Source organism: Pogoniulus pusillus, chromosome 4, assembly GCF_015220805.1.
Source record: "Pogoniulus pusillus isolate bPogPus1 chromosome 4, bPogPus1.pri, whole genome shotgun sequence".
In the NCBI taxonomy this organism is placed as follows: Eukaryota; Metazoa; Chordata; class Aves; order Piciformes; family Lybiidae; genus Pogoniulus; species Pogoniulus pusillus.
Genome location: NC_087267.1, coordinates 1,303,250 through 1,329,557, shown reverse-complemented (window position 1 = coordinate 1,329,557; position 26,308 = coordinate 1,303,250). Strand labels below are relative to the sequence as shown.

Below are 26,308 nucleotides of genomic sequence, written 5' to 3'. Positions count from 1 at the left end.
AAAAAATGATGGAAAAATGGAAAACAACACAAAAATATTTCTAACACATTCATTCACACAGGTCCCCTTTGCATAGGCCTCCTTTCACCTGCCTGGTAACTAACATCCCCTGTAAATATCCATTGGGTTGTGCTCAGTCTGTCGTGCAGTAAGTGAAGCATATCACATCCCAGAATGTGCTAGGTTGAAGCAGGCTAGAATGTTTTTGGTGAGAAGAGCTGTGAAAGGGAAACAGTGGTGGTGGCTGCTGCACTCATAGGCTTGCTGAGATGTACAGGAACAAGAAATTAAAACATAGATAACCACTCTCACTGGGGCTGCTGGCTGAGCTGCATCTCTCTAACCTCACCCTCCAGTTTGGACTAATCCACTTTGCTTCCTAACCCCCTGGCTGAACCTCTACTCTTCCTTGGGACTGGGGTAAGGTTGAGAGGGGTAGGGGGAAGGTGAAGGGGCAGTTGAGAGCCCCTCCTGGGGACTCAGGTTTCTGGGAGGGCTGTTGTGTTTCTGTGTTACCTTTTCCCTTGTCTATTTCTGTCTATAACTGTATATACTGTAACTATCTGCTTGTCTATTGTGCTAGCTGTAAATATAAGCTTCATTCAATTTCCAGAGCTGGCTGAGTCTAGTCTGGGTGACTTCTAAAAGTGGGGGGGGGCAGGGAACACCCAAACCATCACACAGAACTATAGAATCTGACTTTTGTTGAATGCCTTCTTTCTGCCAGTGGGAATGTGGAAGTGGTTAATAGGTCTATTAGATCTCAAAGCAGATCCCTTGCTGCCTATGGACTCCAGATTCATGGTGTTTGTGCCAGGCCAAAGCAAAAGATCCAAGCAGCCATGCAGTACTGTTTTGTTGAGTTCCACTGCAAACAATAACGAAATGAGTTATATTCTCCTTCTTCTCCAAAGTGCTTGCTTTTCCCAGGCTTCCCTGGAATGAGGAACTCAGGAGCATTTCTCTTTTGCAGTGCCATTAGCTCCCCCGCAGAATCTGACCATTACCAACTACACTGCAGATTCTGTGTGGTTAAAATGGGATCCAAGTCCCCAGCCAAACGGTGTGATTATGAGATACAGTATTAAGGTCTATCAGAACAACACTGAAAAACTCTTTTATCAGGTATGTTTATGTTAACAGTGTTTAATTTCCAGTTTTTTCTTTTTAAATATCTGATCAATATTTGAAATGGTTTTTGTGCACCTAGAGTTATGAAGCTCCTCTAAATTCCTGTTTGTTACCCTCCTCTTACCCTCCCACTATAGCTGTAATTCTGTTTTTAGTGTTAGATCAAGGCCTTTGGCACTGTCCCACACCACATCCTGGTCTCCAAGCTGGTGACACATGGGTGTGATGGGTGGAGCACAAGATGGATAAAGAACTGGCTTGGTGGCCACACCAAAGAGTGGCTGTCAATGGCTCCATGGCCAAGTGCAGGCCAGTGACAAGTGGAGTCCCTCAGGGATCAGTCCTGGGACCAGTCTGGTTCAACATCTTTGTGGGTGCCATAGACAGAGGCACTGAGTGCAGCCTCAGCAAGTCTGCTAACAACACCAAGCTGTGTGGTGCAGCAGCCAGGCTGGAGGGCAGGGATCCATCCAGAGGGACCTGGACAGGCTGCAGAGGTGGGCACAAGCCAAGCTCAGGAGGTTCAACAAGACCAAGTGCAGTGTCCTGCGTCTGCATGGAGGCAATGCCAAGCACAAATGCAGGCTGGGCAGTGAGTGGCTGGAGAGCAGCCCTGAGCAGAGGGACTTGGGGGTGCTGCTGGAGGAGAAGCTCAACAGGAGCCAGCAGTGAGCACTTGCAGCCTGGAGGACCAACCAGAGCCTGGGCTGCAGCAGCAGAAGTGTGGCCAGCAGGGCCAGGGAGGGGATTCTCCCCCTTTGCTCTGCTCTGCTGAGACCCCACCTGGAGTCCTGCATCCAGTTCTGGAGCACTCATTCCAAGAAGGATATGGAGATGCTGGAGTGTGTCCAGAGAAGGGCCAGAAGGACAGGGACAAGGAGCAATGGGTGTAAGCTGCAGCACAGGAGGTTCTGCCTCAGCACAAGGGGGAACTTCTTTCCTGTAAGGGTCCCAGAGCACTGGCAGAGAGGTTGTGGAGTCTTCTTCTGTGGAGCCTTTCCAGGCCTGTCTGGATGTGTTCCTCTGTGACCTGTGTTAGATAGGATTGTCCTGCTCTGGCAGGAGGGTTGGACTGGATGATCTCCTTGGGTCCCTTCCAGCCCCTAACTCCTGTGAGCCTGTGTATGCTATGCCCTGTATTTTTTCATGTTCTGTAATGTTTCATGGGCAAGAAATCAGATTTAGGTTGTGGCAGCAAGACAAGTAGAACGATTTATATAAAAATACTCTAGTGAGGCACAAAAATTCTCATAGCCTAAACCCCACAAGATGTTGGGCAAACTTTCTTGCTGAAATTCAACTCTTTTGCTGCCACTGTTAATAGTGCTCTCAACATTGGCACAAAATTATGCCTTGCATGTTCTGAGGGCAAACAGCTACCAGGAAATGAACTGGGGGTTAGCTTTTTTCTAAGCTCTTCATCAGTCTGTGTGTCTAGGTCAGGTTAAGTGAAAGAAATGAGATGCTGTGACCTCTTCCACTGCAGAGGAGCAGCAAGGAAGTAGGTGGTGAGAGGGGGTTGATGTGACTGTGTGGAGGTGACAGGGGTTTTCCATGTTGCTTAAAAAGGCATATGTGAAGTTCATCTGTTATAGCAATGATCTGTATGATACCATTCTTTGGCATGTCTTTCTCACAAGCCACAGTGAATCAGGGAGAGAAGAGGAGAAAGAAAGAATTTGACCCTGCATTCTTTCTTGTTGAGCTCAGGGCCTACTTTGAATGAGAGCCCCTCAGAGCAGAACAGGCAAGGCTATCACTCTAAATCTTCTGTTCATTTCAGTGGGTTCAGGATGAGGCCTGCAATATTTGCACAGATTAATTCCATGCTAATTTTTTTTCCTCTCTTTAAGAACGTTTCAGGTTCAAGCCACGAGGCAAATCTTGTTGGGTTAGAACCCTTCAGCCCCTATTTCATCAGCGTCTCCGCGTTTACCAAGCTTGGAAATGGCAATCAGTTCAGTAACCCTGTCCAGTTCACAACCATGGAATCAGGTTAGATGTGACCTTCTCTGAGCTGCAGTTCTGCTTATGGATCTGTTTTCCTAGTATGGGTGAACAACAGGCATCCTCTTTCCCCCAGAGACCACGGTGCTATCTGTCTGTGTTAAAGCCACTTCACATTCCTACTGTACCCGGCAGGCTGAGTTCAAAGTTTGCTGTCGGAAGTGCAGTATTAGAAATGTTAGAAATGAGAGGCTTATATGGCTACTATAAATCTTTTAATAGCATCACAGATAAAGGGGAGGGGAATTAGACAGATATCAGTCTTTGCAGATCAAAGTGATAATTCAGATCCCTGTGAAAATAACTGGAACTCTAGCAGTATGGAAAGCAGCTGGAGAAAAGACTGGCAAATGAGCTGGAAACTGCAAGAAACACACAAAATGTTTGATAGAGTTAATAATTTATTGTAGGAAGGGAAGCTAGCCACTCAGTTTTGATTCCTTAGGCCTCATTCTTCCTGACATCTGGGAAGGACTGCAGAGTGTAGCTGGCTGGCTGAATTAACTGCGTGCAGTTTCGACTCATGAAAAAGTGTATCGTGTGAAAGGGAATATTCAACATTCCATAGAGAGGCCTCAGGAGCCCTGTGAATTGGTGGAAGTTTTGCTACAAAACTGTAGCAGATAAGAAGATGAGATTGAAGCACAAAAACTAGCAACAAACTAGGTGGATGGCAGCCAGGTGGGAGTTGATTTCTTCTGCCAGGCGACCAGCAATAGAACAAGTCTGAAATTGTGCTGGGGGAGGTCTAGGCTGGATGTTAGGAGGAAGATTTCCACAGAGAGAGTGATTGGCATTGGAATGGGCTGCCCAGGGAGGTGCTGGAGTCACCGTCCCTGGAGGTGTTCAAGAAAAGCCTGGATGGGGCACTCAATGCCATGATCTAGTTGATTGTCCAGGGCTGGGTGCTAGGTTGGACTGGCTGATCTTGAAGGTCTCTTCCAGCCTGGTTGATTCTATGATTCTAAGTACCAGCATCAGGAAATGACCTGGCCAATAAGGACAAAGGCATGGTTTTGTTCTCTTGGTGTGTTTCTTGTATCAGTTTGTCTGCCACTGCACTATTTGCACTGTGAACATGGGGTGTGCTGCTCTGTCAATACTCTTCTGTGATTGCCATTTTAATTGTGCAGAAAGGTTAATTTGGTGCCTGTGCTATCTTTTAAGTACCAGAAGCTGTCCAGAACGTTCATTGTATTGCAACAAGTTGGCAATCCATCCTAGTGCAGTGGGACCCTCCTGCTTCATCCAACGGTGTCATTACTCATTACATCACAACAATTGAAGGAAATGCTACGTTTCTCCCCTCATATGATACAGTGCAGACTTTCAGAAATCTCTTTTCCAACATGACTTACCAGTTTAAAGTGAAAGCTGCAACCTCTGCTGGTGATGGTGAAGAACAGATATGCAATGCCAGCACGCTTCCAGAAAAAGGTAAGAGATTATTCAAGCTAATGATTTAATTTCACTTAAATTAAGACTATGAAACAAGCAAGCCCTAAGTACCTGCTTCAATTCAGGTGACTGAGCTCTTCTGTTGTTGAAATTTCTTGCTGGCAGTGGCTGAGGAGAAACAGAGCTACCTCTTTCTCCTGTTTTAAAATACACTTGGTGATGAGAATCAATATAAAAAGCACAGAGCACTTTTTTTTCCTGCCTTGAGGTTGAATGGTTATTTTTATTCCTTGCTGATCACCTGTTATTTTTTAATCTCATAATCTCTGCTTTAGTGCCCTTAGCATGTTTGATACTGTAAATCTGGGAGAATGTTTTGGAATGAGGTCTGCCACAACAAGCTCCTGGCCAAGCTGGCAGCTCATGGATTTGACACATTCACTCTGTGCTGGGTCAAGAACTGGCTGGATGGTGGAGCCCAAAGAGTGGTGGTGAATGGTGCCACATCCAGTTGGCAGCTGTCACTAGTGGTGTGCACCAGGGGTCATTGCTGGGCACAGTCCTGTTCAATGTCTTTATTGATGATCTGGACCAGGGGATTGAGTCCAACATCAGTAAATTTGCAGATGACACCAAGCTAGGAGCAGGTGTGGAGCTGTTGGAAGGTAGGAGAGCCCTGCAGAGGGACCTGGCCAGGCTGGATGGGTGGGCAGAGGCCAATGGGATGAGACTGAACAAGGCCAAGTGCAGGGTTCTCCACTTTGGCCACAGCAACCCCAAGCAGCACTACAGGCTGGGGACAGAGTGGCTGAGAGCAGCCAGGCAGAGAGGGACCTGGGGGTGCTGGTAGAGAGTAGCTGAAGATGAGCCAGCAGTGTGCCCAGGTGGGCAGCAGAGCCAGTGGCATCCTGGGCTGGCTCAGGAGCAGTGTGGGCAGCAGGACAAGGGAGGTTCTTCTGCCCCTATGCTCAGCACTGCTCAGGCCACACCTTGAGTGCTGTGTCCTGTTCTGGGCTCCTCAATTCAAGAGAGATGTTGAGGTGCTGGAATATGTCCAGAGAAGGGCAACAAAGCTGGGGCCTGGAGCAGAGCCCTGTGAGGAGAGGCTGAGGGAGCTGGGGGTGTGCAGCCTGCAGCAGAGGAGGCTCAGGGCAGAGCTCATTGCTGTCTGCAACTACCTGAAGGGAGGCTGTGGCCAAGTGGAGTTGGTCTCTTCTGCCAGGCAAGCAGCAACAGAACAAGGGGACACAGTCTCAAGTTGTGCCAGGGCAGGTCTAGGCTTATCCTTGGGACTTTTCCTAAGTGAAGCATTTATACTAGAATACTTGTGGGCTTTGCCACTTTGCACTGCCCAGGCCCTTTCCTGCTGTTCTGGCATTGGTTTACATCTTGTTAGTCATGTTTACAACAAAGCAGTTATTATTAGGACTTTCCCTCAACTGTGTGTTGGCACAAATTGCTTTGTAATGACTGGATATTGGTGTTGGCATCTTGGATGGCAATGGAAACAGTTCTGTAGCTGTTGTCAGCTTCTTATTTGCAGTGGACTAAGGTTAGTCACAGAATATGTAGCCAGCACTGAGTCACTGTCAATGCATTTATCCCTGACATAAAGTGAAATCAACTTTGGCTGTGTCTCACTGCATAGTGTTTGACCTTTACATTCTTAGCAAGATAGCTTGCCTTTTTTTTTCAGGTTATTCTGCTCATATCTGAGTGCAAATAAATATGACTCATAAAGATTGAGTTTATTCAGGAGATTAGTAGTGCTTTCAGTCTAGTCTAGCCCTGGTGCCGTGGTAAAGCATCTATGCTGGGCTGCAGTATGTTATAAAAGTTGTTTACTTTGTAGTGGTAATATGAATTTGTGATTAATTATTTCATAAAGGGTATAAAAGATAGCAAGTAAACATGCATACAGAGCAAGTAAATGTGCACAGATGAGTTAGAGGAGTTTATGATTGAACAGCTGGCCCAGGTTAGGGTGAATCTCTCCCCACAAGAAAAAACTCACCACAACATGGATGATTTTGGAGAAGTCAGAGAAAAATGAAATTGTGTTACTTACAGTTTAAATATAACAGTGTAAGGAGAAATAAAATAAGAAATAGAATAACCTTAGCAAAGATAGGGATGGGGTCAAGTGGTGACGAAGCAGCAAAAGCAGCATCAGCCAAAACAGCAGCGGGGGAAGATAGCAGCAGGCACAGCTGAAGCAGCCAGGGGAAGGTCCAAGCTGTGCTTCCAGACTAAAACTCTGGATGCTCCAATGAAATGATATTAACTTGCCCATTGTTGCCATTACATGGCCTATCCTTAGGATGTTCACCTGTGATGGTTTGGGTGTTCTCCACACTAGATTGGGTTGCTCACAGTCACATCCCTCCACGGATAAGGCTTCCACCACCTCCCTAGGCAACCTGTGCCAGGGTTTCACCACTCCCATGCTGAAGAACTTCTTCCTAACATCCAATCTGAATCTACCCACTTCTAGTTTTCCTCCATTCCCCCATTCCCGTCTCTACCTGACACCCTAAAAAGTCCCTCCCCAGCTTTCTTGTAGCCCACTTCAGATACTGGAAGGCCACAACTCCCTGAAGGGAGGCTGTAGCCAGGTGGGGTTGGTCTCTTCTGCTGCCAGGCAACCAGCAACAGAACAAGGGGACACAGCCTCAAGTTGTGCCAGGGGAGGTCTAGGCTGGATGTTAGGAGGAAGTTGTTGGCAGAGAGAGTGATTGGCATTGGAATGGGCTGCCCAGGGAGGTGGTGGAGTCACCATCCCTGGAGATGTTCAAGCAAAGCCTGGATGGGGCACTTACATGGCAGGGGGGTTGGAACTGGCTGCTCCTTGTGGTCCCTTCCAACCCTGCCTGATTCTATGATTCCATGAGCACACAATGCAGCAGGAGTTTAAAGCCTGCTTCACACCCAAGGAAATGGTCTTTTCCCTTTACCATAAATCCTTCCTGAGGATGTGGCAGCTCGTGGAAGCTTGGAGTTGGAGTTCTGTGTGATGAGGACTGCAGTGACTGCAGTGCACTGTAGGGACTATTGAAGCCCATACCCCGGAGTGGTCTTTAGGGCTGCAAACATGATGTGCAGTGCAGTGTGTTGGGTGGATTTTCTAGAGAAATCAGCCTCCTGCAGAGCCACAGCACTGGAAACTGAAGAACTTCCATCACTAGAGATAAGAGCAATGTCTTTGACGTGTTCAATGAGTAATTCAATTTCAATGAAATTAAAGCACTGACAAACTGCAGAGCGAGTTGTGACTAAGAATCTTTAAGCCTCATCTTTCCAAGGTGACTCAAACTGATGTGTTGGGTTTTTTTTCCCCCCAGAGTTCAATTTTCTTTATGGAATGCCATTTTTTTTTTTTATTATTTGCTGCTGTGTCCTGATGTGAGTTAAAGGCTTTGATGTTGGTGGCAAATCTTCCCTAGACAAATACTCGCTGCCAGTGAAATTGCATCGATGCTGTTTTTGTGAGCAGGTGGATAAAAATAGAAGAATCAAACAGTGTAGGATGAGGGAATTTGTTTTAAGGATTGGGTCAACACTGTATAAGAGAAATTGGTAAAATATATATATATGCAGAGCTATAATTTAAAACATTTGTATTGTTCATTGGAAAATAGATTCTGGTCCAGCTTGCTGGACAGCTGAGCACTCTGATTTGTGCCTCCAGTGCTGACAGCTCTCCACTACTTTTCTAAGCTCATTGCTGGTGACCTAATTGCTGCCTACAACTACCTGAAGGGAGGCTGTAGCCAGGTGAGGTTGGTCTCTTCTGCCAGGCAACCAGCAATAGAACAAGGGGACACAGTCTCAAGTTGTGCCAGGGCAGGTCTAGGCTGGGTGTTAGGAGGAAGTTGTTGGCAGAGAGAGTGATTGGCATTGGAATGGGCTGCCCAGGGAGGTGGTGTAGTCGCCGTGCCTGGAGATGTTCAAGCAAAGCCTGGATGAGGCACTTAGTGCCATGGTCTGGTGGGCTGGATGATCTTGGAGGTCTCTTCCAACCTGGTCAATTCTATGATTCTAAGCTTAGCTTAAAGTTGTGCCTTTCTCCCTGGGTATGTAGCATTTGATTTTTCAGTGTTAGATGTTGAGTCTTCTCATGGGCTAAGGATTAGGAAACATGGTCCAGAGAGGCTTTTTTAAGCCATGGTCTCAACTGTGCAATTTCCTTTAAAGCATGTCTGATAGTATCAGCCCTTAGTCATGGGAAAAACAGTTTTGGTTGGTGGTTCTGCTTTTTTTTTTTTACATTGTCATGTTAGTAAAATAATTTGGTACTTATTTTTTGTGTCCTTGTCCATAGCAAGCAGGACTTCCTATCATGCTAGTCCCCCTGGAGTTAGAATTCTCTAGCAGAATGGTATTTAGTGTAAGATGGTATTTAGTATAAGAAGGTATTTCAACACTGAGGAGGAACTGGTCCTAAAGTTAATTTATAATAAGTAGTAAATGTGCACTGAACTGTGTTCAGTTTTGGCTGTGTTCAGTTTTGGGCCCCCCAGTTGAAGAGGGACAGGGATCTGCTGGAGAGGGTCCAGTGGAAGACTACAAGGATGATGAGGGGACTGGAGGGCATGGCTGATGAGGAGAGGCTGAGGGCCCTGGAGCTGCTTAGTCTGGAGAAGAGAAGACTGAGAGGGGATTTGATAAGTGTTTATCAGTATCTGAGGGCTGCCAGGAGGGGGGGGACAGGCTCTGCTCACTGCTCCCTGGGAAAGGACAAGGAGCAATGGGTGTAAATTGCCTCCAGAGAGGTTCTGCCTCAACACAAGGGGAACTTCTTTCCTGTAAGGGTCCCAGAGCACTGGCACAGGCTGCCCAGAGAGGCTGTGGAGTCTCCTTCTGTGGAGCCTTTCAAGGCCTGTCTGGATGTGTTCCTCTGTGATCTGTGTAGATAGGATTGCACTGCTCTGGCAGGGGGGTTGGACTGGATGATCTCCTTGTGTCCCTGCCAACCCCTAGCATGCTCTGATCCTGTGCACCTGGATGTACCTCCTATCGTCCTGTGAGCCTGTGTACCTGTATTTACAGCATTTTAATCCTTATCTATACCATGCCTCTCAAACCGAGGAGGAGACACTGAGAAGATAACCAGGGGGTATCAGAATAAACCAAGCAACCACTTTGGGTAACTAAACTTCCAAAAATTAATGGGCATAATCAGTGCAGACTATTTTCAGATAGCTCCATTTGCTGAAGGCTCTCTGTTGCATGACCACTGCTGCCTCTTCTACTTCATTCTTGGCTTTCCCCCTGCTGATGCTCTTTCTACCACCCATCGGATTTCTAGGCTGCCGCTGTTCTTTTAATCCAAACTCCAGCCACAAGCAGCTGTTCTGTAGGCAGGGGTTTTTTATTAACTTCATTAGGAACTATGCAGTATCATATTACTGTCTTCTGTTCCTGACCCATGCAGCTGTAGGCTTTGCTTTCCACAGCAGGCTTTACAGAAAGTCATCGTTTCTCTCTCCTCTCAGCAGCCTGCTTTGTGCGTGTCCTTTGCTGCCCTCAGGTTATCTTTGCATTGTCAATAAGAGGGGATTTTTTTTGACTGAGGATTTCTGTTGGTTTAAAGCAGTTCCAGTGGCCCAGGTCAGCTTGATCTGGGCCTTTGCACCATTCTGATGGGTTTGGGTTTTTTGGTTTTTGCTTGGTTATTTTCTTTTTGTTGGGTTTGGGGATTTTTTTTTGGTTGGTTGGTTTGTTTTGTGGGGGGTTTTGTTTGTTTGTTGGGGTTTTTTTTATTTGGTTTGGGGGTTTGGGGTTTTTTTGGGGAGGTTTTGGGGTTTGGAAGATGTGGTGCTGAGGGACATGGTTTAATGGTGACCTGGCAGTGCTGGGTTAAGAGTTGGGCTCCGTGATCTTAAAGGTCTCTTCCAACCATATTGATTCTGTGATTGGAAGAGTTTATTTGTTGGTTGTTGATTTTTAACCAGGAATTTCCTTTCATTTAGGTTCTCAAGTAAAAGTTTCATCTCAGAGCAGCTCCCCATCTTTGGAAGGGCTGATTAGCATTGCAGCCAGATGAGCATAGGAAACTTAGGCTAAGGTCTGTGAAACTAACTTCTATTTAGGTGCTCTAGCTTCCTGTCAACTTCAGTGGGAGTTCAGGCATGTAAAGAGATTTCAGGAGCTTAAAATCCCACATGGTGCTGGCTTCAGGCACTTTTAGTTGGAGCTTGGCCATCATATAAACAAAGGTGGATGAACCTGGAAATACTTTGTTCCCCCTCCAGTCCAAAACCTGGCATTTCATGGCCAGCCTCTTTACCAGCTCCCTGGCTGACTTTCAGAAGGTGTATTAAAAGCTGACTCTCAGAAGGTGTATTAAAAGCCACTACATGGAAAATGATAGAGCATATTGCACCCAAAAATTCAGACTTTGAAGAAGTCTCTGTTTCCAGAGCTAGCTGAATGGTAGCAAATGCACTATAATTCAACAAGGAAAGATGATCAGATTATGAGACCTAGGGAGTGTTACCTGTGATTCCTGGGGAATTTTAATGTGGGATTAGCACTCGAATCCCAGATAGGTGAGCAGAATGCACTCCTAGAAAATCAGTGTCCTTCACCACCACGAGCACAGCCTTTTTCATGGCTTGTCTTCAAGTGCATCTTTCTGGAAAGCAGGAATAATGCTCAAGTTGCTGTTAGGCACATTTCAAAGCAGCAGTGTAGAAAAGCAGATGCCTAAATCTTGTCACAGTTCCAATTTAATCTGAAAGAACAGTTGAAGAAGATTCAGGTTTGGCTTTCACTGTTTTTTAATGTGAGCAGAGATCACTTTATCACAGCTGAGTCATGTTTAGAAGGTTTAAACAAGCTGGATGGTGACTCTAGGAAGCATGGAATGGTTTGTTCGAATTAATACCACCTGTGAAGAGAAAGAGTTGAGGTTTGGTTGGTGGATTGTTGGGGTTTTTTTTTTTGGGGGGTGGGGAATCTTTAGTCATTCCTGAGGAATGGAAATCTGATTTTCCATGCTGCAGTAATTGTAATGCTCTTTGTCTTGCAATTGTCTCATTGAACGCCAGCATCAAGTGCAAGGGACAGTGTGCCACTGGGTGTCACTGCTCCTCTCTGCGGCCTGTGGAGCAACTCTTTGCTCTGCTCCTGGCTCAAATCACATATTCTCACTTGCTCTGATGAGAGACTGCATTGGTATTTGGTTTGTCTACATAAGCCAAAACGGACTAGATTTTCATTTGGCTGTTGTTTAACTCTCCCATTCCATTTTAGAGCTTTGCCTAAGCACTGCCAGAGAAAGCTTTCCTGTGTCTTGTGAAGACTGACTGTTCCTTTCATGGTGTGATGGTTTGGGTGTTCCCTGCCCCCCACACACACTTTGGAAAGTCACCCAGACTAGACTCAGTGGCTCTGGAAGTTGAATGAAGCTTTATACTTACAGCTTAGCATAAGATACAACCAGGTAGTTACAATAGGTACAGAAATAGATAAGTTAAAAAGTAACACAGAAACACAACAGCCCTCCCAGAAACCTGAGTCTCCAGGAGGGACTCCCACCCACCCTTCCACCTTCCTCTCACCCTCTTTGCCTTATGTTTAAGGTAGCTTGGAGAGTCAGCCAGGGGGGTTAGGGAGCAGGTGAATTAGTCAGGCAGGTTAGAGAGAGAAGTTCATGCAGCCCCAAACAGAGATGGCCACACATCCTTCAGCTCTATCAGCCAAGCCTCCCAGCCTTGTGTCATCAGCAAACTTGCTGAGCAGACACTCAGACTCATGTTCTTTGTGGTATCTTAACAGATATTAATAGCTTATTTCACAATAAAGTAGAGGATTTTCAAGCCAAAACCACAGATATCTTGATTGATAGTAAACATTGAACATTTCTCTGTCTTTGCTGTCCATTAACTAATGAGTAAACTAAGCTGTTCCTTGTCATTTACACACGTAGCAAATAGAGGTTATAGAGAGATATGGTTGGTCTCTTCTGCCAGGCAACCAGCAATAGAACAAGGGGACACAGTCTCAAGTTGTGCCAGGGGAGGTCTAAGCTGGATGTTAGGAGGAAGCTGTTGGCAGAGAGAGTGATTGGCATTGGAATGGGCTGCCCAGGGAGGTGGTGGAGTCACCATCCTTGGAGGTGTTGAAGCAAAGCCTGGCTGAGGCACTTAGTGCCATGGTCTGGTTGATTGGCCAGGGCTGGGTGCTAGGTTGGGCTGGATGATCTTGAAGGTCTCTTCCAACCTGGTTGATTCTCTGATTCTCTGGTTATGGAAATGTTGCAGTGTTTAGTTTTTGAAAGTGGACAAGCTGAGTCTCACATCTCCACAGCTACACTCGAGCAAGGGTGTTGCCATCTGGGATTTCTTTACTTCTTTTCATGCTATTAACAGCACAGAAAAACAACTTTAACATCATGAATTATGATGGTGAAAATTGTCTCTAGGGAATATCTTTTCCTTAGTTTGTTCTTGCTCTACACTTGGTTAGTGTGTAGCAGGACATGAGTCTATTGCATGCTGTGAGGTTGCGTACGTGTACGTGAGAGTTGAGTGGAAGGACGAGAGGAAGCATCCACAGCTGCTGTGCCTGGCCCCTCTTCTGCAGACTCCACCTGCTTTGGACTTATTTGAAAAGATTGGAATTTCTCAAGCTTTCTGTTGTCACAGCTTGGTTGAATTCAGACTTCAGATTTCTTCTTGAATATTCCTATATAATGGAGAAGCTTCAGCTAGGTCCAACATGATGATTTGTATAAACAGGGTGTTAGAGATGAAAGCAAAGATCAGGTATTCCCATGAGGCTGAGAAAAAGGAGAGGATTTTCTGTTTCTTTGTGCTGGTTTGGGTGTTCCCTTCCCCCCCCCCCCCCAACACTTCGGAAATCACCCAGACTAGACTTAGCCAACTCTGGGAATTGAATGAAGCTTTGTATTTACAGCTTAGCTCAATATACAGCAGATAGTTACAGTATATACAGCTATAGACAGACATAGACAAGGTAAAAGGTAATACAGAAACACAACAGCCCTCCCAGACACCTGAGTCCCCAGGAGGGGCTTCCAACCACCCTTCCACCTTGTCCCACCCCTCTCAACCTTACCCCAGCCCCAAGGAAGAATGGAGGTTTGGCCAAGGGGTTAGGAAGCAAAGTGGATTAATCTGAGAGACAGCAGAGAGGCTAAAGAGAGAAAAAATGCAGCTTGGAGCTCTCCAGCAGAAGTGACCTATCTATGTTTGGATTCTTGTTCTTGTATCTCTCAGCAAGCCTATGAGTGAAGTAGACATCCCTCTTGTTTTCTCTTTCACAGCCTGTAATCTAGTTCTTCTCACCAAAACATTCTACCTAGCTTCAAACCAGCACAATCCTCCCCAGTAACATTGGTCTGGGATCTTTCTATTCTTTATCTAAGCCTTGAGGCTTCTTCAGTTTCAGTTTGAGGATGTATCATGTTTTATTTTACCAGCAATACTTCTTCCCCATGAGACTCTAAAGCACTCTTTAAAGTGAAGTTATTTCTGCACTGACTTCTCTGCACAGTGTTTGTCATGCAGAGTGTTGGTATTATCTTACAGAGTCTTAGAGATAATATTAGCTTACTCTGTGCCTATGCTGTGATACAGCACAAAACCATATGTTGCATCCAGTCTGTGAGAGCTGGGAGTACAGTGTTAAAATAGCCAGGGAGAAAAGTTTGTGCATCCAGGTATGTGTATGTAGGTGCAACCATGCACTGCTTTTGCCTCCATACATAGGAATGGAACCTCTGTCCACCCACTTACATGCATGGACGTAAGTACTCTGCAGAAAGGTTTGTGGGATGCTTCTTTTCTTTGCTTCCAATTGCTTTGCCTTTAGCTCTCCCTGTTGGCATTCTTTTGGTCTGTTTGCTGCACAGTCTGTAAGGCCCTCACATAAAGACAGACGAACAGATTGCATGTACTGATGCTTTCCATTCAGGAGGGGAAACAGGACACTTATGAAACCTTGAGGGAATTTCATGTTGCCAAGGGAGAGGGAGACAAATGAATATTCCTAAGTGAGAGGTGAGGAATCCCAGTTAGCAGCAGCAGTAAAAGATGCTATGAGCAGGCCAAAAATAACTTTGCTTGATATTCCCTCCCTCAGTTGAGACACAGCCCCAAATGTAGCAACAACATCACACCTCTCAAAGCTCCTAGCATGCCACACCTTAAATTATTTTCCTTTGTTTCAAAGGCAAAATCATAAAGCAAATGTGTGCTCCCTGTATGTGTGCAGGGTGATCTATGCCAAGGGAATTGCTCCTTATTGACCATGTGCAATGGAATCTCCATCCTTAGATGCAGTTATTAAAATGTCTTTTCAACTCTAGATTAAAGTTGCAATCACTTTTCCTTCAAATGAAGATATCTCACAAGTCTTTTCATTTGTAGTTCCTACTGCTCCCAGGGACATTGTTTTTTCCAATGTGCAATCAACAAGTGTGACCTTGAACTGGAAGGCACCAAAATCGATCTTCGGATACTTTCGAAACTACAAGATTACCACGCAGCTAATGTCCCCCCACTGCAGTGGCTGGGAAGTAAAGGAGTGCATTGAATATGAGATGCATCAATATTTGTATGAAAATGTGGTGGATGGCTGGATAGAAGAGACAGTGCATGGGCTGAAAAAATACAGGTGGTACAGATTTGCAGTTGCTGCCAGCACGAGCGTTGGCTACGGCAGTTCTTCACCTTGGATTTCAACGCAAACACTTCCTGGCTGTAAGTAAGGATTGGCTGCCATGTGTCGTGCTACAGCAGTGTGATGTTCACCCAAATAAACAAGAACACTTGGCAGGAGTTATTTCTTCATATTGGTGAAGTTAATAAGGATCTATTTCCACTTTTTGTGTGTGAAACCATGATTTGAATCGTGTGGTGGATATGCGTATCTGTTAATGCCTTGTGTATGTTCCACTATATTTACTGCTTACCCCACAGCAATTTCACTTCTCAGGCCTACTCTCCATCTACAACTGGTAAGTCTGGATTTTGGCTGTTCTGGGGAGGAAGGCCAGTTTCAAAACATCTACACATGTGGATATGTCTGTGAAAAGTAGCCCCTTTTAATTCTTTGAGTAAATGAGCCAGCAGTGTGCACTTGCAGCCCGGAGTACCAACTGGATCCTGGGCTGCAGCAGGAGAAGTGTGGCCAGCAGGGCCAGGGAGGTGATTCTCCTCCTCTACTCTGCTCTGGTGAGACCCCACCTGGAGCACTGCATCCAGTTCTGGAGCTCCCATTACAAGAAGAAGGATGTGAAGATGCTGGAGTTGTCCAGAGCAGGGCCAGGAGGATGTTCAGAGGCTGCAGCAGCTCTGCTGTGAGCACAGACTGAAAGAGTTGGGGCTGTGCAGGCTGGAGAAGAGGAGGCTCCCAGGTGACCTTCTTGTGGCCTTTCGTTATCTGAAGGGGACTACAGAAAAGCTGGGGAGGGACTTTTTAGGCTGTCAGGGAGTGCCAGGACTGGGGGGAATAGAGCAAAGCTGGAGGTGGGGAGAGTCAGCCTGGATGTGAGGAGGAAGTTGTTGAGCATGAGAGTGGTGAGAGCCTGGCACAGGCTGCCCAGGGAGGTGGTGGAGTCACCATCCCTGGAGGTGTTTAAAAGGAGAGTGGCTGTGGTGCTTGAGGCTATGATCTGGTGATGAAGGCTGCTGGGATGAAGGTTGGACTGGCTGATGCTGGTGGTGCTTTCCAACCATAGTGATTCACAGTGATGAGATGTTGTGCTGAGGGGTTTGGTTTGGTCAAAGACTTGTCAGTGTCAAACTAATGATTGAACTTGATGAGCTTGGAGGTCTTTTCCAATCTAAGAGATTCTGTGACTCTGCTATTTCCTCTCTGGATAGATGTCAGTTTAGGAGTTCCCTAACAGTCCCACTGAGGAGACAGTTGATAAAACATAAAAACCTTATGAGACTGAACGAGCAGCCCAAGCACACCTACCTGTGCCAGCACAGTCCTGTTCTCAGCAGTAGCTGCTTTAACAGTGGTGGGGTGGAAGCAAAAAGCCTTCCAGCAGTTCTTCCAGCCCAAGTATCTGGGGCTGCTTGCCTGTGTTTCTGGTGAGGGGAGTTGGTGGTGATGAATTTGCTGTGGACTGAATCAGTGACACAACAGGAGATGAGCTGCCTATGAAACACTCTACCATGGAGTCAAGGAAGCATGGGCACTATTCTGGTGTCATGGCTGGGTACTGGTCTGTTTCCTGTGGTAATGACAATCAGCTGAGGAGGGGGATAAAAGGGTAGGTGTCCTGTCACAGCTGGACAGGCAGCTGGCAGTTCTGGCATGCTCCTGCAGCACCCAAGGCTCCCTGAGCAATGGTTGATCCTTAGCAAGGACAGGTCTTTAGCTACCCTAGTATGTTCCAAAGATCAGCCTTTAGAAATAGTGTAAAACAGACTAAAATAAGCTTAGTTCCCCTCTCTTTTGTAAAGGGGACTGCCTGTTACAGGACAGAGAGATTCAGGATACACAGAACAGATCCAGCACTCTGGGCACCGGAGAACAGGTGTTGATTCCCCTCTCCTTTCCCTCATGGACAGGGCCAAGCATCCTCTGGATTAGCCTGCTGGTACACAGCCAATATACATGGTCTGTTAGGGCTTAATGGTGCTTAGCTGCTATGTCAAATGCCCTGAGCACTTAGCCTGAGAAGCTGCAATTGCAGATTTGAGGGCAGAAGGTAGCCACTGCTGCTGACTTTCAAGAAGGGCCCCTGTAAGAGACAGATTCTACCAAAGGGCAAGTTACCTTGCTTGTGAACTAAGAACCAAGTGACTTTGCTTCAGAAACACTTGTGCCTCAAAAATCTGTGTTTCTCCCAAGCCTAAAGAAAAAAATAGAGTTACTACATTCACATTCAGGAATTGATAGCCTTTAATCTGAGAACTATTTGACTCATTTCCCAGAGTATAAAGAGGTGAAACTTACATGCCAGAAACCCTAAATATTCTTTACAAGTGCTGAGGATTTGACTGGTGTGCTAAAGCAAAAATACCTGATCCTTCTGAATAGGCAGTGACTAAGGGCTGCTTATTTCACTGGGTCCTTATGCAGGTGAATTTAAGGCTACAGGAATTCTGTTTAAGACTTTTTAACTCATTGGCATGTTTTACCTAAAAACAGTGGCTGTGTTCTGCACTGAAAGTGATTATAGTGTTACTCCACAGGAAATGTTACAGGAGGTTCAGTTCTCACTTCACACAGATAAACTATTCAGCATTCTGCCTTGCAGATTATCCTCAGAGGAACTGTCATGTTGTCTCTTAAAGTGGTTTGGTGGCACTATTACTCCTTAGCTGATGGAATATCCAAGAGCCAAATCTACTCTGCAAGATTAAATGTTTTCAACATAACCTACATTTATACAGTCACCAGTGCAGAAGATCATGGTGCTGTGCCTCAGTAAGGCAAAGAGCTCTTTCCCCACAGCTATGGAAGCTTCATTCCTACACTTACTTCCAATTTGTCTTGAGTGTGAGAGTGGTGAGAGGCTGGAATGGGTTGCCCAGGGAGGTGGTTGAGGCCCCATGGCTGGAGGTGTTTAAGGCCAGGCTGGCTGAGGCTGTGTGCAGCCTGATCTAGGGTAGGGTGTCCCTGGGCATGGCAGGGAGGTTGGAACTGGCTGATCCTTGTGCTCCCTTCCAACCCTGCCTGATTCTATTCTAAGATCGTGGTGCTGTGCCTCAGTAAGGGAAAGAGCTCTTTCCCCACAGCTATGGAAACTTCATTCCTTCATTCCTGCACTTACTTCCAATTTGTCTTTTACATTTTGTAGAAGAATGATTGGCCAAGCTTGTGCTTTCTAAGAGAAAAGTCATTTTGGAGGGGCAGTTTTAGATGGAAACTGAATGGCAGGGAGATCACAGACCTCATTTTAGATCTTGTGCAGTTTGGATCGTGCACAGTTTGGATCTTGCATGCAGTGTGCACTTGCAGCTCAGAGGGGCAACCAGATCCTGGGCTGCATCAGCAGAAGTGTGGCCAGCAGGGCCAGGGAGGTGATTCTCCTCCTCAACTCTGCTCTGCTGAGACCCCACCTGGAGTACTGCATCCAGTTCTGGAGCGCTTGGGACAAGAGGGATGTGGAGATGCTGGAGTGTGTGCAGAGAAGGGCCAGGAGGATGCTCAGAGGGCTGCAGCAGCTCTGCTGTGAGCACAGACTGAAAGAGTTGGGGCTGTTGAATCTGGAGCAGAGGAGGCTCCCAGGTGACCTTCTTGTGGCCTTCCAGGATCCAAAAGAGCCCTACAGAAAAGCTGGGGAGAGACTTTGGAGGCTTTCAGGCAGCAACAAGACTGGGGGGAATGGAGCAAAGCTGGAGATGGGTAGGTTCAGGCTGGATGTGAGGAGGAAGTTGTTGAGCATGAGAGTGGTGAGAGGCTGGAATGGGTTGCCCAGGGAGGTGTTTAAGGCCAGGCTGGATGGGACTGTTTGGATCTTGCATGCAATGCAATGCTTTTTGGTAACCTGCCATGTCTCCTGATGCCAGTACCTACACACAGAGGAAAATCCTGGGTGTTCAAATGCCCCACAAAGGCTAGGAGATAGGTGTATGGGACACAGGTTATGCTTCTCTTTGCAGCACCTTCTTTCCCAATTGCTGCTGATGTCCTGTGCCTTGCTATGCTTAAGGGAATGTTTCTGTGTGGTGAAAAACAGTGACATTTCACATGTTGTGTGCCTTTTGTTTTCCTGGCAGGTTTTGCCAGTGAGAACTTGTTTTCCTTTGCTCCTTTCATTCTCTCAGAGCTTATCACTGGAAATATGGCCTAAAATAAGGTCACGATGTTGAAAGGCAGGTGAAAGTAAGCTAAACACAAGTAAAAGCAACCTAAGTAATTACAAAATGAAATGAATGAACCTTACAGTTATTTTTCCTGTGGGGGAAAAAGGGAAAACAAACCAAGATCTGGTCTGAAGCAAACTGGCAAGCATGAACTTGGGGGTATTCAGGCTTATTTTTGAGGCTTATGTTAAATGATGGGCTCTCCAGACTCCTCTCCCAGCTAACACACTTAACTGCTGCCTTAGCATCAGGACACAGATGGATGGGAAAGATGACCCTGACCTCCATAAGACCCACATTCCTGGGCAAGGATAGAAGCATGATAATCAGGAAATGATGGTTATTAGTTACAGAAAATGCATTATTGTGAAAAGCAGGAGAAAAGTGCTTATGAGAGGAAGTGATTGGATTATGGGGGAATGAGAGAATAAGGCTAGGTCATTTCTACAGAGTAAATTGCTGTGATTTATAAGCCAAAGGGTATAGTGATATCAGGGCCTCGTCCTGGCTAGAGTCATTCCACAAACAAACCTAAATCAGAATGTGGCAGTTGCCCCCTGAAAGAAAGCTTCTAAAAAGGTAGGTTTTGTTAAGACATGAGAGTTGTTAGGAACACTTTGTGCTCCATTTGTCTTTCTAATTGTGCAGGTTACTTTGGAAATGAAGTGGATGGTACTGGAATTTAGGAGTGGTTTTTGAAATGACCTGTAGCACTTTGTTATTGAAATACACCAGGTGTTCATGCAGAGATGCACTTTCATAGAATCAGAGAATCAAGCAGGTTGGAAGAGACCTCCGAGATCATCCAGTCCAACCTAGCACCCAGCCCTACCTGGTAGATTAAAAGTCTTAAATGCAGCTTACTCAAGTAGAGTTTTCTTGCAAAGATCTAAAGAGGAATCAAATATAGACTGAAAGAGTTGGGGCTGTGCAGGCTGGAGAAGAGGAGGCTCCAGGTGACCTTCTTGTGGCCCTTCAGCATCTAAAGAGGGCTACAAAAAAGCTGGGAAGGGACTTTTTAGGCTATTAGGGAGTGACAGGACTAGGGGGAATGGAGCAAAGCTGGAGGTGGGGAGGTTCAGGCTGGATGTGAGGAGGAAGTTGTTGAGCATGAGGGTTCTATCATTCTATGAAGTAACAAAGCTGAAGTGGAACAGACAATTGAAAGTTCATTCTATGCTTTCCTTGCTAGTGGTGTGAAATCAGCATGCATTGATGTATCACAAGTGATGCTGGTTCTGTGATACGTCTGAGAGAGCAGTCTGCATCTTCTGAGGTCACCTCCAACCTAGTAGTCTGCCATTTCACCTAGGTGTTAATCAGGACTGTATTTTTTTTATGGTCAGTTAAAAGAAAAGAGATGCTGTGAAGCCAAATGTTGGACATACATATGTTCAAATCCACTGTTGTTTCTGTAACAGGCTCTTCACTGACACAAAGCACAGCTGTCTTTCTGAGTAGAAGGCTCCATAAACATGGCACCACCTGGCCAGATTCTGTAGTCCCTTCTATGCCAAATTGTATTTGCCTGAGATGTGCCATGGTCATGAAGAAAAAGTGATGCCACTCACTGAGAAGTGCTGCACTGTTGTTATGATTTCATTCACTTCTTATTCACAAATGAGACACTATTAGGTTTTGTCACTGTGACAAAAGGGAACTTTGGGACAAATCCTATTTCTTCATACAGCCAGGTGGGGTTGGGCTCTTCTCCCAGGCAACCAGCAACAGAACAAGGGGACACAGTCTCAAGTTGTGCCGGGGGAGGTCTAGGCTGGATGTTAGGAGGAAGTTGTTGTCAGAGAGAGTGATTGGCATTGGAATGGGCTGCCCAGGGAGGTGTTGAAGCAAAGCCTGGCTGAAGCACTTAGTGCCATGGTCTGGTTGACTGGCTAGGGCTGGGTGCTAGGTTGGGCTGGATGAGCTTGAAGATCTCTTCCAATCTGGTTGATTCTGTGTGAATATTCTTGCCCTCTTTCAATCACTGTCACTTTTGGTGTGGTTTCTAGGGTTTCTCAACACATTCAGAGTAAGTCAAAATGAAACCTGAAAGAATTCTTTTTTCTGTGTAGCAGGGATTTATTGCTATCATGCAGAGTACTTTCCAGTATAGGAGGGAACTTCCTCTCTCATGCACAACACCTTCTATTTTCACAATGTCAGTATTGTTCTTTAAATGATTACAGACTCACAGAATCTCTCAGATTGGAAAAGCCCTCCAAGCTCATGGAGTCCAATCATTAGTTTCACACTGACCAAACCCCTCAGCACAACAGCTCATCACTATGAATCACTATGATTGGAAAGGACCACCAGGATCAGCCAGTCCAACCTTCATCCCAGCAGCCTCCATCACCAGACCACAGCCTCAAGCACCACATCCACTCTCCTTTTAAACACCTCCAGGGGTGGTGACTCCACCACCTCCCTGGGCAGCCTGTGCCAGTGCCTGATCACCTGCTCAGGAAAGAACTTCCTCCCAACAGCCAACCTAAACCTCCCCTGATGCAACTTGAGGCCATTTCTTCTTGTCCTATCCTTAGTAACTGCAAAGAAGAGACCAGCTCCAGCCTCACCACAACCTCCTTTAGGTAGTTGTAGAGGGCAATAAGGTCCCCTCTCAGCCTCCTCTTTTCCAGACTAAACACCCCCAGCTCCCTCAGCTGCTCATAGGTGATGTTCTCCAGACCTCTCCCCAGCCTCATTGCCTTTCTCTGCACTGCTCCAGCACCTCAATGTCCTTCCTATACTGTGGTGACCAAAACTGGACACAGTACTGGAGCTGTGGTCTCACCAGTGCTGAGTGCAGGGGCATGATCACCTCCTTACTCCTGCTGCTCACACCACTGCTGATAGTGATTCATCTGACATACATGAAAATGCAGTGCTTGGCTGTCTGCCTGAACATATACCATAATATACCATAATACTTATTTTGCTTGTGTCCTGTGAAAAAGCTCATAAATAACTTGCAATTAAAGATCTCTAGATGATGTCCTAGGCAGTTCATAATCTGGACAAGTTGTAGTAGTGCTCTACATCATGCTGTATGAGTCACAGATGAAAAAGAGAAAAGCTATTCTCCTTTTAAAAGCAAGGCCTAGTGGTGAATATGGGAAAAGATTTCCTTTTCAAATTAGAAGCCCTCTCTGCTGGCCCATGAGTCACATTTCTTTTCTTTCATTTTCCCCCCTACAGCTCCAGATGGTCCTCCAGAAAATGTGATTGTTTTGGCTACATCTCCTCACAGTATAAATATCAGCTGGAGTGAACCTGTCATCATTACTGGCCCGACATGCTACCTCGTGGACATTGCCTCAGTAAGGAGACTCTCTTTCATTGCTGCTGGTTTGACAGATGCTTGGCGATGCAAATGCCACACTCTGTGTTCTTATAGATGTCACAGGACAGACAGAAACCCAATCAAGATCCAGTAGGATTGTGTTTTCACTCACACTCCACTTAGGAATTAATGCTACAGCTATACATTTCTTAGTGGGTGACAAATGAGTTAATCTGTGCTAACAAGAGGTGGAGAAACAAAGAGTAGCTATGACTGGCTAAAGGAAAGCAGTAGTGCAGCTCTGGGGTATGTAACTGACTAACAGTAAGGAGCTGCTTACCAGTAAAAGTAATAGTGACTTGTTTTTTTCTTCAAAGGAAGTGTGATGGTTTGGGTGTTAGCTGCCCCCACACACTTGTAAAATCACCCAGACTGGACTCAGCCAAGCTGGAAATTGAAGAATGAAGCTTTATAATTTACAGCTTAGCACAAGATACAAGCAGGTAGTTACAATATTTACAGCTATAGACAGAGATAGACAAGTTAAAAAGGAATACAGGAGCACCACAGCCCTCCCAGAAACCTGAGTCCCCAGGAGGGGCTCCCAACCACCCTTCAACCTCTTTTCCACCCCTCTGCCTTACCCCAGACTTTGCCTTACGTTCAAGATGAGTTTGGATGGTTGGCCAGAGGGGTTAGGAAGCAGATGGATTAGTCAGGCAGCAAGTTAGGGAGAGAAGTGCATGCAGCCAGAGCCAAAGAGCAACTCTCTTATCTGTGTTTATGTTCTTGTTCTTATCCATCTCAGCAAGCCCATGAGTGCAGCAGCCATCACCACTGTTTCCTTTTCACAGCCTAGCATCTAATCCCTCTCACTAAAATATCCCAGCTAGGCTCAAACTAGCACAGGAAGGAAGAATTAATTGCTGTGATTTTACAAACCAGAGACAAAACCTGGCAAAAGGAAGTGGCTTGTACAAAATTGGAGTGCATTAGGTGGCAAACTTGAAAGTCACACTAGACTTCCCACCTCTCCTTACCTGATCTGTCCATCAGATCAGCTGCATTTTGGTAGCATTGCCTTAACACATTTCTCCTTGATCTTTTTAAGTAAAAAAAGCTGAGATGATATGAAAACCTTAAGTGACCTTTCTCTTTTTTTCATCTTCTGCTACCCTTACAGTGTTCCCTAAAACAACCATTAATAAACCTCCTGCATTTCCTGCACTGTGGTAAGATTTGAAACCTCTAAGTTCAAGACATGAGAAGTTTGAAGTAGGATGTAGGTTCCCTGTTCTTCCAGAAGTTCCACAGGCAGGGGTTTCAGTGAAAATGGGAAGCAGATACCAGACTTTATCCAGGGAAAAAACCTTGCTTAAAAAGTCTGGAATCCTGTTAGATAAAATTAAAGACTACTCCAAACACTCTAAGTGTGTTAAGTAGAAAAGTTCCTTCATTTCTCTGAGAGCAAAGCAGTCAGTGTAAGTGTTCAGTGTTTCTGAATCAGACCTAAGCATTACATACACACTGGAATATTAATGCTAAGGGGTTTGTACAATCAAATTGCTAAAAAAGGTAAAAGTACCAAATATTTGTAAACTTTTCAGTATAATTATGAGAGAGTGAGGTGTAGCCCTGCTGTTTTCCCTCCCTCTGGCATCACTGTACAATCTGTTCAACCCCCATAGCAGTATAGAAGCATAGAATCTACCAGGTTGGAAGAGACCTTCAAGCTCATCCAATCCAACCTAGCACCCAGCCCTGGCCAATCAACTAGACCATGGCACTAAGTGCCTCAGGCAGGATTTGCTTCAACAACTCCAGGGACAGCAACTCCACCACCTCTGTTAACTCCTAAATTATAAACAAAGTGCCACTGCTCAGGCCACACCTTGAGTGCTGTGTCCAGTTCTGGGCTCCTCAATTCAAGAGAGATGTTGAGGTGCTGGAAGATGTCCAGAGAAGGGTGACAAAGCTGGAGAGGGGCCTGGAGCACAGCCCTGTGAGGAGAGGCTGAGGGAGCTGGGAGTGTGCAGCCTGCAGCAGAGGAGGCTCAGGGCAGACCTCATTGCTGGCTACAACTACCTGGAGGCTGTAGCCAGGTGGGGTTGGGCTCTGCTGCCAGGCAACCAGCAACAGAACAAGGGGACACAGTCTGCAGATGTGCCAGGGCAAGTCTAGGCTGGGTGTTAGGAGGAAGTTGTTGTCAGAGAGAGTGATTGGCATTGGAATGGGCTGCCCAGGGAGGTGGGGGAGTCACCATCCCTGGAGGTGTTGAAGCAAAGCCTGAATGAGGCACTTAGTGCCATGGTCTGGTTGACCTGGTGGGGCTGGGTGCTAGGTTGGACTGGATGATCTTGGAGGTCTCTTCCAACCTGGTTGATTCTATGGCTTTATGACTTGGTTTATATGTTCAGTTTGGAAGGCTTTGGCTTTGTTTTCAGGTAGTTTTTTTTCCCAGTGCATTCCAGCTCTCTAGCTTTATTTTTAAGGACTTCTTGTAATCAGATGTTGTCTGTGTAATGATCAATAACTACAGGTGTCAGTTCCATAGATCTTAGAAGACAGATCTATTCCTTCTTAAAGGCCCATAAAGCTGTCACAGTCCTTTTCAGAGAAAATTTAAGTGTATGTTTTATTGTCCCTGTGGGATCTTTTTTATGATGACTCCAAACTCCAAACACTTCCTCTATATATAAGTGTAGTAATTTTAATTCTCAGCTGAGTACCTTTACAGTTTTGTAAGAATAGGCTCACCTAACAGAATAACTTCACATTTCTAGACCACAATTTCCTTATTCTTAAAAGGTAGCAATTAGTATTCATCAGTTAATTTCTTAAGGCTCTGTTTAGAATCATAGAATCAGTCAGGGTTGGAAGGGACCACAAGGATCAGCCAGTTCCAACCTCTCTGCCATGCCCAGGGACACCCTATCCTAAATCAGGCTGGGCACAGCCTCAGCCAGCCTGGCCTTAACCACCTCCAGCCATGGGGCCTCAACCACCTCCCTGGGCAACCCATTCCAGCCTCTCACCACTCTCATGCTCAACAACTTCCTCCTCGTGGCCAGCCTTAACCTCCCCACCTTCAGCTTTGCTCCATTCCCCCCAGTCCTGTCACTCCCTGATAGCCTAAAAAGTCCCTCCCCAGCTTTTGTTGTTTCAATGGTTGGGGTGCTCCTTGCAGTTCCATATATCAGAATAACTAAAAAGTACTACCTCATTATTATTCCTCTGAGCTATTTCAGCTTGTTTTGCTGTCTACAGTAATTAGAAGTAGTCCTGAATAAAATAATGCTAAGAGTGAGTTAGGAAGATGGAACTGAAACATTTAGCTTCAAGGAGAGTAGAAATACATTTAATGATGTGGTGTTGTGATTGTGTTTTAGCTCTTGTTCAAACATTTGCCCTATTACTGATAGATAGGAAAAGGAGTTTCAGCTCTTGATGGCTATTCCAGGAAATGAATGTCTGTTTAGTCCATCAGAAAGTTTAGTTCAGGTTAATTCTCCATGGGGATGGATGCATATCTGTCAAATAAAAGGTATGCTTGAACTGTGTTAATGTTTTAGCAGCTGCATTTGATATGGATTTCACCCAGTGGGGAAACTACTGTACAGCTACCTAATCCTGTCTTCAAAGTCCACACTGAAGGAACAATACTGAGAACATTATTAACTGAAGTAGGGGG

The 26,308-nt window shown here is 45.7% G+C and overlaps 1 protein-coding gene across 1 annotated transcript in view; it reads left to right on the top strand.

Moving 5' to 3' along the window:
• Positions 1 to 26,308, top strand: part of PTPRQ (protein tyrosine phosphatase receptor type Q) — a 121,323-nt gene that overhangs the window by 50,405 nt on the left and 44,610 nt on the right. Inside the window, exons 23-27 of the mRNA XM_064142862.1 lie at positions 974 to 1,125; positions 2,985 to 3,126; positions 4,306 to 4,575; positions 14,934 to 15,266; positions 22,533 to 22,654. Of these exons, the coding sequence (XP_063998932.1) occupies positions 974 to 1,125; positions 2,985 to 3,126; positions 4,306 to 4,575; positions 14,934 to 15,266; positions 22,533 to 22,654 (1,019 nt within the window). The remainder of the gene's footprint in view (positions 1 to 973; positions 1,126 to 2,984; positions 3,127 to 4,305; positions 4,576 to 14,933; positions 15,267 to 22,532; positions 22,655 to 26,308) is intronic.